The following is a 12,422-nucleotide window of genomic DNA, read 5'->3' on the forward strand; positions in this document are numbered from 1 at the left end:
TTGAATCTATAGAACAGATTGGGAAGTATCACCATCTTAATAATGGTAAGTCTTCCAATTCATAAATTTTGGATGCTTTCCCATTTATTTAGATCATCTTTAATTTCATTCAGTAATGTTTTACAGTTTTCAGAGCTTATGATGTCACTTTTATTATTAAATTAATTCCTAAGTATTTTATTGTTTTTGATGTTATTGTGAAAGAAATTGTTTTCTTAATTTTCAAATTGTTTATTGCAAGTGTAAAAAATACAATTTATTTGTATATTGATCATGTATCCTGCAACCTAACAGAATCCATTCATTAGTTTTAATAGTTTCTTTTTTTGTTTGTTTTGCATTTGTTTGGCCATGCCACGGCTTGCAGAACCTTAGTTCCCCCACCAGGCATTGAACCCGGGCCATTGCAGTGAGAGCGCTGAGTCCTAACCACTGGACCGCCAGGGAATTCAATAGTCTTAATAGTTTTTTAGTAGATTTCTTAGGAGTTTCTATATGTAACATTATGTCACCTGCAAATAGAGATTTATCTTTTCCTTTCCAATTTGGTTGCCTTTTTTTCCCCCCTAATTGCCCTATCTAGAACCTCCAGTACAATGTTGAATAGAGTGGCAAGAAAATTTTGTCTTGTTCCTGATGTCAAAAGGAAAGCATCCAGTTGCATGATTGAGTTGATATTAGTGGATTTTTCATAAGTGTTCTTTATCAAGTTGAGGAAGTCCCTCTACTCCTAGTTTATTAAGTGTTTTTTATCATGAAAGGATGTTGAATTTCAAAAAGTGCTTTTTCTGGATCTAGATGATCATTGCTTCTTATTCTACTGATATGAGATGTATTACATTAATTTTTAGATGTTAAAGTACTTTGCATCCCTGGGATAAATCCCATTTGGTAACTGTTATGGGCTGAATTGTCTCTCCCCACCAAAAAATTCACATGTTGAACCCCTAACCCCTAGTACCTCTAAATGTGACTGTATTTAGTGATAGGGACATTAAAGAGATAATTAAGTTAAAATGAGGCCATTAAGGTGGGTCCTAATCCAATATAACTAGTGTCCCTAAAGGAAGAGTAGATTAGGACACTGTTTAGGCCATACAGTCTGTGATATTATGTTATGGCAGCCTTAGCAGACTAATGCACTCCAGGCATATAATTCTTTTTATATGTTAGATTTGGTTTGCTAGAATTTTGTTCAGGATATTTGCACCCACATTCATAAGAGATATTGGTCTGAAATTAATATTGAAATTAATGTGTGTCTCCTCTAGACAGCCTACCATTGGATCATGTTTATTAAGCCAGTCTGATAATCTTTGCCCCTTATTTGGATTGTTTAATCTATCTACATTTAATGTTTTCTTAATATAGTTGGATTTATATCTCCCATCTTACTTTATGTGTTCCATATGTCTCATGTCTTTTTCGTTCTCTATTCATCCTTTATTACTTTTTTCTGCATTGAGTGAATATTTTCTAAGGTAGCATTTTAATTTTTTAATGATCTTTTCATTATATTTTTGAGGTTTTTCTAGATGGTTGTTCTAGGGTTTAACATACACATCTTGTCAAAATTAGCTTTGGATTTATATCAGCTTAATTCCAGTAATATATTGAAATATTACTCCTATACAGCTCTATTCACTATTTCCCCCTTTTGTGGTATTATTTTTATGTAAATTACATGTATTACTGTTACAAAATATAAGAAAACAGAGCCATAATTATTACTTTTCATTTTGTCATCATTTGCTTACATTACAGCTTTGTTCCCATCCACCTCCTGTGTGCTATTACTGCCAAATACATAACACATATATTACATTTCTGTGTCATAGATCCAATAATACATTATATACATGTTATTTTATATAATCATTTTTCAAATCAATTAAGAGGGAAAAAAGGAGGAAATGCACTAATAGTTACATTAATTACATGATATAATAGTTGTTGTAATTACATAATTGTGTTCACTGATGTTCTTTGTATGGATATGAATTACCATCTGAAGTTACTTGTTTTCAAGCTGAAGAACTTCCCTTAGTATTTCCCGTAAGGTGGGTCTGCAAGCAATAAATTCTTTCAGTTTTTGTTTATCTTGGAGACTCTTTATTTCATCTTCATTTTGGAATAATAGCTTTACTGGATACAACATTCTTGGTTGAGCTTTTTCTTTAACAATTTCAAATTTGTTCTCCTCTGCCTTCTGGCCTCATTGTTTCTGATGAAAAGTTATCTGTTAATCTTATTAAGGTTCCTTTGTACATGATACACACTGTTTTTCTCCTGCTGCTTTTAAGATTTTCTTCTTGTCTTTGACTTTCAGCATTTTTACTGTAATATGTCTGCATTCATTCATTCTTGGACTTCACTGAGTTTCCTGGATATGTAGGATATTGTTTTTCATTAAATTTGGGGTGTTTTCCATTATCTTTTTGAATATTTTTTCCTTTCCTTTTGTGTCTCTCTTCTTCTGTTACTCCCATTATGCATATGTTGGTGTGTCTGATGGTGTTTGATGGCTCTATTCATTTTTCTTCATTCTTTTTTTTCCCACTCTGTGTTTGTCTTGAATAATCTCTATTGATCTATCTTCTAGTTTGCTAATTCTTGCTTCTGTCAGTTAAAATCCATTGTTGAGCTCCTCTAGTGAATTTTTAAAATTTCAATTATTGTACTTTTCAGCTCCAGAATTTCCATCAGTTCTTTTTTATAATTTCTGTCTCTTTATTGATACTTGATGTAACATGATCATACCTTCTTTTACTTCTTTAAAGCATAGTTTCTGTAATTCCATGAAGCTATTTATAATGGCTTCTTTTAAATCTCTGTTAAATTTGACATTTGCTTCCTCTCACAGACAGCTTCTGTTGCCTTTTTTCTTGAGTATGGGTCATACTTTCCTATTTCTTTACATGTTCCACAATTTTTTGTTGGAAATCAGAGATTTTAGATAATATATTGTAGCAACTCTGGGTACTGGAACTTCCCTCCTCCCTAGAGCTTGTTATTTGCTTATTTATATTTTGTTTAGTGATAACCTGGATTATTTTAGTGAGGTCTGTTTTCCCATTGCAGGTTGAACAGTGTCCCCGAAAAGAAGATATGTTGAAGTCCTAACCTCCAGTACCTCAGATTATGGAAATAGGGTCTTTGCAGATTTAACTGAGTTAAGATGAGATCATTAGGGTGAGCCATAATTCAATATGACTGATGTCTTTATAAAAGGGGGAAATTTGAACAGAGGCAGAGGGAAGATACTGTGAAGATAATGGGGAGAACACAATGTACAGATAGAGGATTAGAGTGATGGATCTACAAGCCAAGGAGTGTTCGGGGTTATCAGAATCTAGGAGAGAAACAGATACTTCCCTAGCATATTCAGAAGCTGCACACCCCTGCTAACACCTTAATTTCAGACTTTTAGCCTCCAGAAGTGTGAGACAATAAATTTCTATTGTTTGAAGTCATACAGCTGTTGGTACTTTGTTAAGGCACTCCTGGGAAACTAATATGCCCCCTCCCAACACCTACCCTGCAGTCCTGTTAACACACTAATGTTGCTCCTCAGGGAGGTGCAGCTTTGGGTATGCCCAAAACCATCCTGCGATGACAGCGCTACTGGTAGGGCTCTCTTCCACACTTACTCTGACCACACTCAGCTGTTAACTTCACTAGTCGCCAGCTGATTGCTCTATTGTTTTCAACAATGCCCTGGGGCATAAATTCTCTACAGACTAATCCAATCAAATTGTGGCTCCTTCCAGGGAAGTTTCTGATGCCAATGTTCAATATTTATTCTCACTACAGGAATTCCTTCTTGCTGAGGAATTGCCTTATACCCTGTTTCCCTATAAACTAGCTAGCCTACAGTCTAGGGTGTATCTTCATTAGATCAATTAATTTCCTTGCAATTGCCTTTTACCACTATGTCCACTGTTTTTGAGGGTGTTCATAGGTTTAAACTTCTCCATGCTCTGCTGCAAATAAAGGTGGTTCCTTATGGAAGATATAAGGAATTATCTGTTGTACAGCTTGCTTCTCTCCCCAGATAATATCTCTGCACCAGATCTCTGGGGTTGACAGTGGAGACAATGGTAAGCTTCTCCATGAGTGACAACCTCACTCTAGGTGTTGAGTGCTCCATGGAGGGAATAGGGCAGTAGCCTGAGGTCTTCTCAGCTTGCCTCTCCTGACATGGAACATGATCTCATGGACCAGGGGAAGGCCCCAGGATTCTCAGTGTGCCACACCCAGGCAGAGCTCATCAGTGGGGGTTATTATGGTAAAATGCATACATTTTTCATCTTAACTACATTTAAGTGCTCATGGCATTAAGTACTTTCACATTGCTGTGCAGTCACCACCACCATCCATCTCCAGAACTCTTTTTAAGAATCTCACAAAGGGCTTCCCTGGTGGTGCAGTGGTTGAGAGTCCACCTCCCGATGCAGGGGACATGGGTTCATGCCCCGGTCCGGGAAGATCCCACATGCCGCGAAGTGGCTGGGCCTGTGAGCCATGGCCGCTGAGCCTGTGCGTCCGGAGGCTGTGCTCTGCAGCGGGAGAGGCCACAACAGTGAGAGGCCCGTGTACCGCAAAACAAAAACAAAAATCTCACAAAACTGCAAATCTGTACCCATTAAACAATAATTCCTCTTTTTTTTTTTTTTTTTTTTTTTTTTTTTAATGCGTTACGCGGGCCTCTCACTGCTGTGGCCTCTCCCGTTGCGGAGGACAGGCTCCGGACGCGCAGGCTCAGCGGCCATGGCTCACGGGCCCAGCCGCTCCGCGGCATGTGGGATCTTCCCAGACCGGGGCACGAACCCGTGTCCCCTGCATCGGCAGGCGGACTCTCAACCACTGCGCCACCAGGGAAGCCCAATAATTCCTCTTTATTCTTTCCCTGGTGACCGCCATTTTACTTTGTCTCTATGAATTTGACTACTCTAGGTATCTCAGATAAGTCGAGTCATACAGTCTTTGTCCTTTTGTGACTAGTTTATTTCACTAAGTATAATATCTTCAAGGTTCATCCATATTGTAGTATGTGTTGAAATTTCCTTCTTTTTAAAGGTATATACACACATACACTTTGTTTATTCATTCATCTGTTGATGGAAACTTGGGTTGCTTCCACCTTTTAGCTACTATGAATAATGCTGCGATGAAAATCATTGTACAAATATTTGTTCAAATCTCTGCTTTCAATTCTTTTAGGTACAGACCAAGAAATGGAATTGCTGGACGATATGGTAATTCTATTTTTAAATTTTTGAGGGACAATAATACTGTTTTCATAGCAGCCGCACCATTTTACAATCCTACCAACAGTGCACAAAGGTTCTGATTTCTCTATATCCTCATCAATACTTGTTATTTTCTGTTATTGTTGGGTTTTTTTTCATAGTGGCCATCCTAATTGGTGTGAGCTGGTATCTTACTGTGGTTCTGATCTACATTTCCCTAATGATTACTGGTGTGATGTTGAGCATTTTTTCATGTGCTGTCAGCCATTTGTATATCTTCTTTGGAAAAATATTTATTCAAGTCCTTTGTCAATTTTTTAAATTAGGCTGTTTGTTGTTGAGTTGCAGTTCTTTATATATTCCAGATATTAACTTGTTATCAGATATATGATTTTCTAATAATTTTCCTCATCCCACGGGCTGCCTTTCACTCTGTTGTTGTGTCCCTTGATGCACAGAAGTTTCTAATGCTTGATGTAGTCCAATATATCTATTCTCTTTTGCTGTATATGCTTTTGATATCATATCTAAGAAATCATTGCCAAATCCAATGTCAAAAAGTTTTTCCCTTATATTTTCTTCTAAGAGTTTTATAGTTTTAGATCTTCCCTTTAGGTTTCTGTTACATTTTGAGTTACTTTTGTAAATGGTGTAAGGTAAGAGTCCTACTTCGTTCTTTTGCATGTAGATATCCAGTTCTCTTAACACATTTGTTGAAAAGACACCATTGCATGGTCTTGATATCCTTATTGTGAGGGTTTATTTCTGGGCTCTATATTATTTCATTGACCTATATGTCTGTCTTTTCTTTCTTTCTTTTTCTTTCTTTCTTTCTTTTCTCCCTTCCTCCCTTTCTTTCTTTCCTTCCTTCCTTCCTTTCTTGATATCCTTATTATTTCTGGGCTCTATATTATTTCATTGACCTATGTCTGTCTTTTTCTTTCTTTCTTTCTTTCTTCCTTCCTTCCTTTCTTTCTTTTTGGCTGTGGTGGGTCTTCATTGCTGTGTGCAGTCTTTCTCTAGTTGTGGTGAGTGGGGGCTACTCTTCGTTGTGGGCATGGGCTTCTCATTGCGGTGGCTTCTCTTGTTGTGGCTCTAGGCACACAAGCTTCAGTAGTGTGGCTCGCGGGCTCTAGAGCGCAGGCTCAGTAGTTGTGGTGCACAGGCTTAGTTGCTCCACGGCATGTGGGATCTTCCCAGACCAGGGATCAAACCTGTGTCTCCTGCATTGGCAGGCGGATTCTTAACCACTGCGCCACCAGAGAAGTCCCTATATGTCTGTCTTTATGCCAGTACTACACTGTGTTGATTACTGAAGCTATGTAATAAGTTTTTAAATCAGGACGTGTGAGACCTCCAACTTTGTTCTTTTTCAAGATTGTTTTGGCTATTTGGGCTCCCTTGATAGTCCATATGAATTTTAGGATGGGTTTTTTTTATTTCTGCAAAAAATGTCACTGGGATTTTGATAGGGATTGCATTGAAGCTGTAGATTGCTTTGGATAGTATTGACATCTTAACAATATTAAGTCTATGAACAAAGGATGTGTTCCTATTTATTATTGTCTTCTTTCAGCACTCTTTATAGTTATCAGTGTACATATCTTTCAACTCCTTAGTTAAGTTTATTTCTAAGTATTTCATTCTTTTTGATGCTATTGCAAACAAAACTATTTTTCTTGATTTTCTTCTTAAATTATTCATTGCTAGTGTATAGAAACAATAGATTTTTGTGTGTCAATTTTCTATCCTGGAAATTTGCTGAATTTATTAGTTCTAACAATTTTTTTAGTGTGGAATCTTTAGGGTTTTGTACATATAAGATTATGTCATCTGTGAACTGAGATAATTTTACTTCTTCCTTTCTACTTTGGATGACTTGTATTTCTTTTACTTGCCTAAGCGCTCTGGCTAGGACACCCACTACTGTGCTGAATAGAAGTGATGAAAGTGAGCATCCATGTCTTGTTCCTGATATTAGGGGAAAAGCATTCAGCCTTTCATCACTGAGTATGATGTTAACTGTAGGTTTTACAGATCGCTCCTGAGGAAATCCTTTCTCTTTCAAGTTAGTTGAAAGATTTTATTTTTAATTTTTATAATCATTGGATATTGAATTTTTCAAATGCTTTTTCTTTATCTGTTGTGATAATCACATGGATTCTTTTTCAATCTACTAATAAGGGGGAAAGTACTGACTTTTGAATATTGGAACAATCTTGCATATATTATCCCCACTTGGTCATGATGCATTATACCTTTTACATAGTGCTGTTAATACTGTGTAATATATATGTATAACATACACGTAATGCATATAATGTGTACATAATATGTATATAATTATTATGGACTGAATGTTTGTGTACCCCCCCGATTCATATGCTGGAACACTAATCCCAGTGTGAGATGGTATTGGGAGGTGGAACTTTTGAGAGGTAATTAGGTCATGAAGGTAGAACCCTCATGAATGAGATTACTGTCTTTATAAAAAGAGGCTAGGGAGCTAGCTAAATCTCTTTCCCCCTTGTGAGGATACAATAAAAGTTGGTAGTCTGCAACCTGGAAGAGGGTCCTCACCAGAACCTGACCATTTGTCACCATACTCTTGGACTTCCAGACTCCAGAACTATAAGAAATAAATTTGTTTATAAGCCACCCAGTGTATGATACTTTATTACAGCAGCCTGAGCTGACTAAATCATTCTTAAGGTCATGAGTAGACTTTCTTCACTCCACTCTAATGTTCTTACTACCAATAATGAATTATAGGTGCCAACTGCCAATATTATGCTGTAAGATATGTTATATGGCAAAGATTCTAACAAAATCAATATATCAATACAGGCATACCTCATTTTACTGTGCTTCACTTTATTGCACTTCACAGATATTGTTTTTTACAAATTGAAGGCTTGTGACAACTCTGCATCCAGCAAGTCTATTGACACCATTTTTCCAACAGCATTTGCTCACTTTGAGTCTCTGTGTCACATTTTTGTAATTCTCGCAATATTTCAAACTTTTTCATTATTATTATATTTGTTATGGTAATCTGTGACCAGTGATCTTTGATGTTACTATGACTTGCTGAAGGCTCAGAGGATGGTTAGCACTTTTTGGCAGTAAAGTTTTTTAATTAAGTCACGTACATTGTAATTTTTAAACATAATGCTACTGTACTCTTAAGAGACTACAGTATAATGTAATAATTTTTATATGCATTGGGAAGCCAAAAAAACTCAAGTGACCCACTTTATTGCGATATTTGTGTTATTCAAGTGGTCTAGAACTGAACCTGCAATATCTCTGAGATATGCCTGTATTAGAAGTTATTGTTTCAAAGCAGCATACTTTCTACCTTTAACATTTCAATCAAGTTCTTCCCAGTGTCATTTTCAAAAAGAAACTCAGAATTCTAAAGAATATTACCCGCGTGGCTGTCTTTGTGGAGGAAATATTCATTTTTTCTACTGTTTTGGGGTCAGGTAGAATCACCATGGTTTTTGACCCAGCCATTTTGCTTTGGTTTGCACTAATATATCCTCCTTTCATTTGCGCTCCTTTTGCTGGGCCAGTAAAGCTAATAGACCTCTTCGACTGTGTGCCAGTGTTTCTATATCAGGAAAAGAAAACATAACACTGAGGATCCAGGATTGAAGAAAAATTAGCCAATGATAAAAAAGTAGATTTTCATTTAGAAACATGGAAACAATCTAAACATATAAACAAGAAAAAAATAGTAGCCACTTGAGAGCTCATTATGTGTAAGCATAGCTCTAGAATGTTTACAAGCACTGTGTCACTTTTTCCTCACAATAATTCTAAGAGGTTGCTATAACATTATTTTATATAAAGTCACAGAGGCTTAGAGGGAAACATTCTTACTAGAGTTGAAATTTGAACCCAGGCAGTCAGATCAAAGTCTACACTTATTTCTCTGGTCTCAGTTTCCTTATCTGTAAGATGAGGATAAAGATAGTACTTAATTCATCGGTTATTATGAGGATTAAATGCATTAATTTCTATATTATGGTTAGGAAATGCCTGACACATAGTAAGCACAAATGAGTGTAGAGCGCAGTTTTGCAGGCAGATTGAAGAATGAGTAATAAAACCTGGGAAAGAATATCATGTTCCTGCCTGAACGATTACATAATAATTCTTAATAAGAGAAATTATAATCAAAATATTTGTATCCAGGAGAAAAGATATGATTTCACTTTTGGATCAATTCTCTAAATTCCTTAAGACAAAAACCTAATCATTCTTTCATTCTAGTACTCTGATTGTACTGCAGACTTCTATAAAACAAGAATGATCACCCCTTACACTATAAAAAGGCATTGTGTTTCCAAAGAAAACATTTTAAACAATACTTTTACTTTCCTACTCATAAAAGATCAGACAAGAATAAAATACTTTAAAATGACAACAATCTACTTTTCATATTTTATTTTTCTTCATGGCATTTAGTACTACTTGACACTGTTTGTTGTCTACTCCTCTACTAGAATGTAAGCATCTTTAGGGCAAGAACTTTGTCTTGTTCATTGCTATATCGCTAGCACACAGGACAGTACCCAGTATATTGTGGGCACTATTAGTATTTTTTAAATAAATGACTAAATGAATTCCATTCATACTATTTCAAGTTTACATTCTTTTAAAGTATCATACCCTATCCTCCCTCCTTCAGTCTCTAAATGACTTTAACTCCAACATTTCCAAGAAAACCAAATTAATCAATGAGGTAAGAATTCCTTAAATTTCTCTACCTTCATTATATTCTTCTTTCATATCCCACAAACTCATCTAATCCATCCTTATTTCTTTCCTCCTCTTTCAGTTCTAAAGTTGCTCTTCTTATCTAAGGTTAACCTTTCTACCTGTGCTCTGAAACCTGTCTGTTACTACTTTTCTCAGGGACTCTTTTCCTTTGTAAAAAAAAATTTTTTGGCCATGCCATGTAGCTGTGGGCTCTTAGTTCCCCAAGAATGGAACCCAGGCTCTCAGCAGTGAAAGCACTAAGCCCTAACCACTGGACTGCAAGGGAATTCCCATCTCAGGGACTCTTCTGTCAATAATTCTTGGTCTCCTATATCTTGTTTCCAATCTTTTCCCCTTCAGCATATAATTGTACTCCAGTCATCTCTTCAACTTAAAAATCCTTCCTTTACCTATCTATTACTAGTCTTCCACTATCTATTACTGTATCTCTCCTTCACTTTTTAAAATATTAGTCAATAATCCTGTCTATGTCCTTACTCCTCTTATGCTCCATAATTCACTACAACCTAATTCCACCCTCTCCTCTCCTACTGCAGAGACTACTTTCATTAAAATCACCTAGTCTTGTCCTTCAAATTGTCAGATCCATAGGACTCTTTCCAGTACTTATCTTTGTAGCATCTGACGTCAGTTGACCATTCCCCCTTCTTCTTTTTTTTTTTTTTTTTTTTTTGTGGTAGGTGGGCCTCTCACTGTTGTGGCCTCTCCCGTTGCAGAGCACAGGCTCCGGACGCGCAGGCTCAGCGGCCATGGCTCACGGGCCCAGCCGCTCCGCGGCATGTGGGGTCTTCCCAGACCGGGGCACGAACCCGTGTCCCCTGCATCGGCAGGCAGACTCCCAACCACTGCGCCACCAGGGAAGCCCCCCCCTTCTTCTTAAACTTGAGTTCTCAAATTGGTTTCTGTAACATAACTGTCTCCTATTCTTCACCCTCCTTGGGACCTCTAATTACCTGACCCTTCCATTTTCTACCAATTACTCAGTACCTTTTAGGTTTCTCTTCTTTCACTGTTTAATCCAGTATCCACAATTCATCAACTGAATCACTCTTTTACCATTACCTTCAACTCTTATTTTCTTTCTCCCTTGAGCTTTGCCCTACTATCCCTACAAAATACAGTCTGTCCATTCTATTCTTCCTCTTTACTATATCAGCTGCTTATTCCCATGGTCATACATTTGACCTTGTCCTTGTCAAGGACAAATACCCCTCAAATACTTCATATCCCCTTGCTTTATTTTTCTCCTCAGTACTTCTTACTAACATATCTGTTACTTATTTATCTTATGAATTAGATGTTCCCCACCCAACCCTCCAACCCTGAGAATCTAAATTCCACGAGACTAGGGACTTTGTGTTATTTTGTTCCCTGCTGTATCCCTAATGCCTACCATAGCACCCAATACACAGTAGCTGCTTAATAAAAAATTGTTGAATGAATTCCCAAATCATTACATCCAATTCAAAACATTCTCTCAACCTTCATACTCAAATGTTTACCAGTCTACTGGGTAGCTCCAGCTAAATGTCTACTAGACATCTCAAACTAAATAGATGCATAATGAAATCATATCACATTTACTCATAAACCAGCTCTATCTCTTTTATTCCCATAGGGACCAAATAGAAATGAATCAGCAAATGATGTTGCATTTACCAATTAGGTAGTTACTGTGATCTTATGAGAATCATCAATAAACTCCCCCAAATCTTCAGACTATAAGTTTCATGGGAAGGAACCATGTCTACCATGATAGCCCCAACTCTTAGTACTCTGCCTGACAGAGTGGGAAATTAGATTCAGAAAGTACAGACTACTTAAAAAAAAAAAAAATGAACTAAGTACCTGTAGCCAATTATGTTAGAAATTTATGGTGCACATCTAGCTACGTTAAAAAAACAGATGCTTTCAAAAGAGCCAAATTGGTGGGCAATAAATAGGATGACTTTCAGGAGATATTCACTTTGAAAGTTTTGCCTGAAAAACAGTCCTGATACAAGAGGTTATGTAGTTGTACATTCCTGAGTTTTCTGAAGCAGGGACCTAATCTATTTTGTTCACTCCTATGTCTTCAGTACCTAGGGCAGTAGCTGGAAAATATAAGGCATTCAGTTGGTACCTGTAGAATGAACACCATGAGCACCGGATGACCACTTCTATGAAAAAAGAGACTAATGACATTAAAAGCATGCTACACATACATAAATCTCACTATGAAAAAAATAACCACAAGAGGAAAGAAGGAATGGCTTAAGAAAAAGTGTCTGTATTAGCCACTTCTTAGTTTAATGAGATTAAGGTAAAAATTTCAATCTAAACCCAATCAATTACTTTCATTTATCCAACTGTTATTCATAAAACACTTATTGTACATAA

General features: G+C 36.7%; 1 protein-coding gene across 1 annotated transcript in view; it reads right to left on the minus strand.

Moving 5' to 3' along the window:
• The window catches only part of WDR78 (WD repeat domain 78), a 129,093-nt gene that overhangs the window by 110,169 nt on the left and 6,502 nt on the right, over positions 1-12,422 (minus strand). Inside the window, 1 exon segment of the mRNA XM_032614983.1 lies at positions 8,685-8,868. Within this exon segment, the coding sequence (XP_032470874.1) occupies positions 8,685-8,868 (184 nt within the window).

This window comes from Phocoena sinus, chromosome 1 (genome assembly GCF_008692025.1).
Source record: "Phocoena sinus isolate mPhoSin1 chromosome 1, mPhoSin1.pri, whole genome shotgun sequence".
Lineage (NCBI taxonomy): Eukaryota > Metazoa > Chordata > Mammalia > Artiodactyla > Phocoenidae > Phocoena > Phocoena sinus.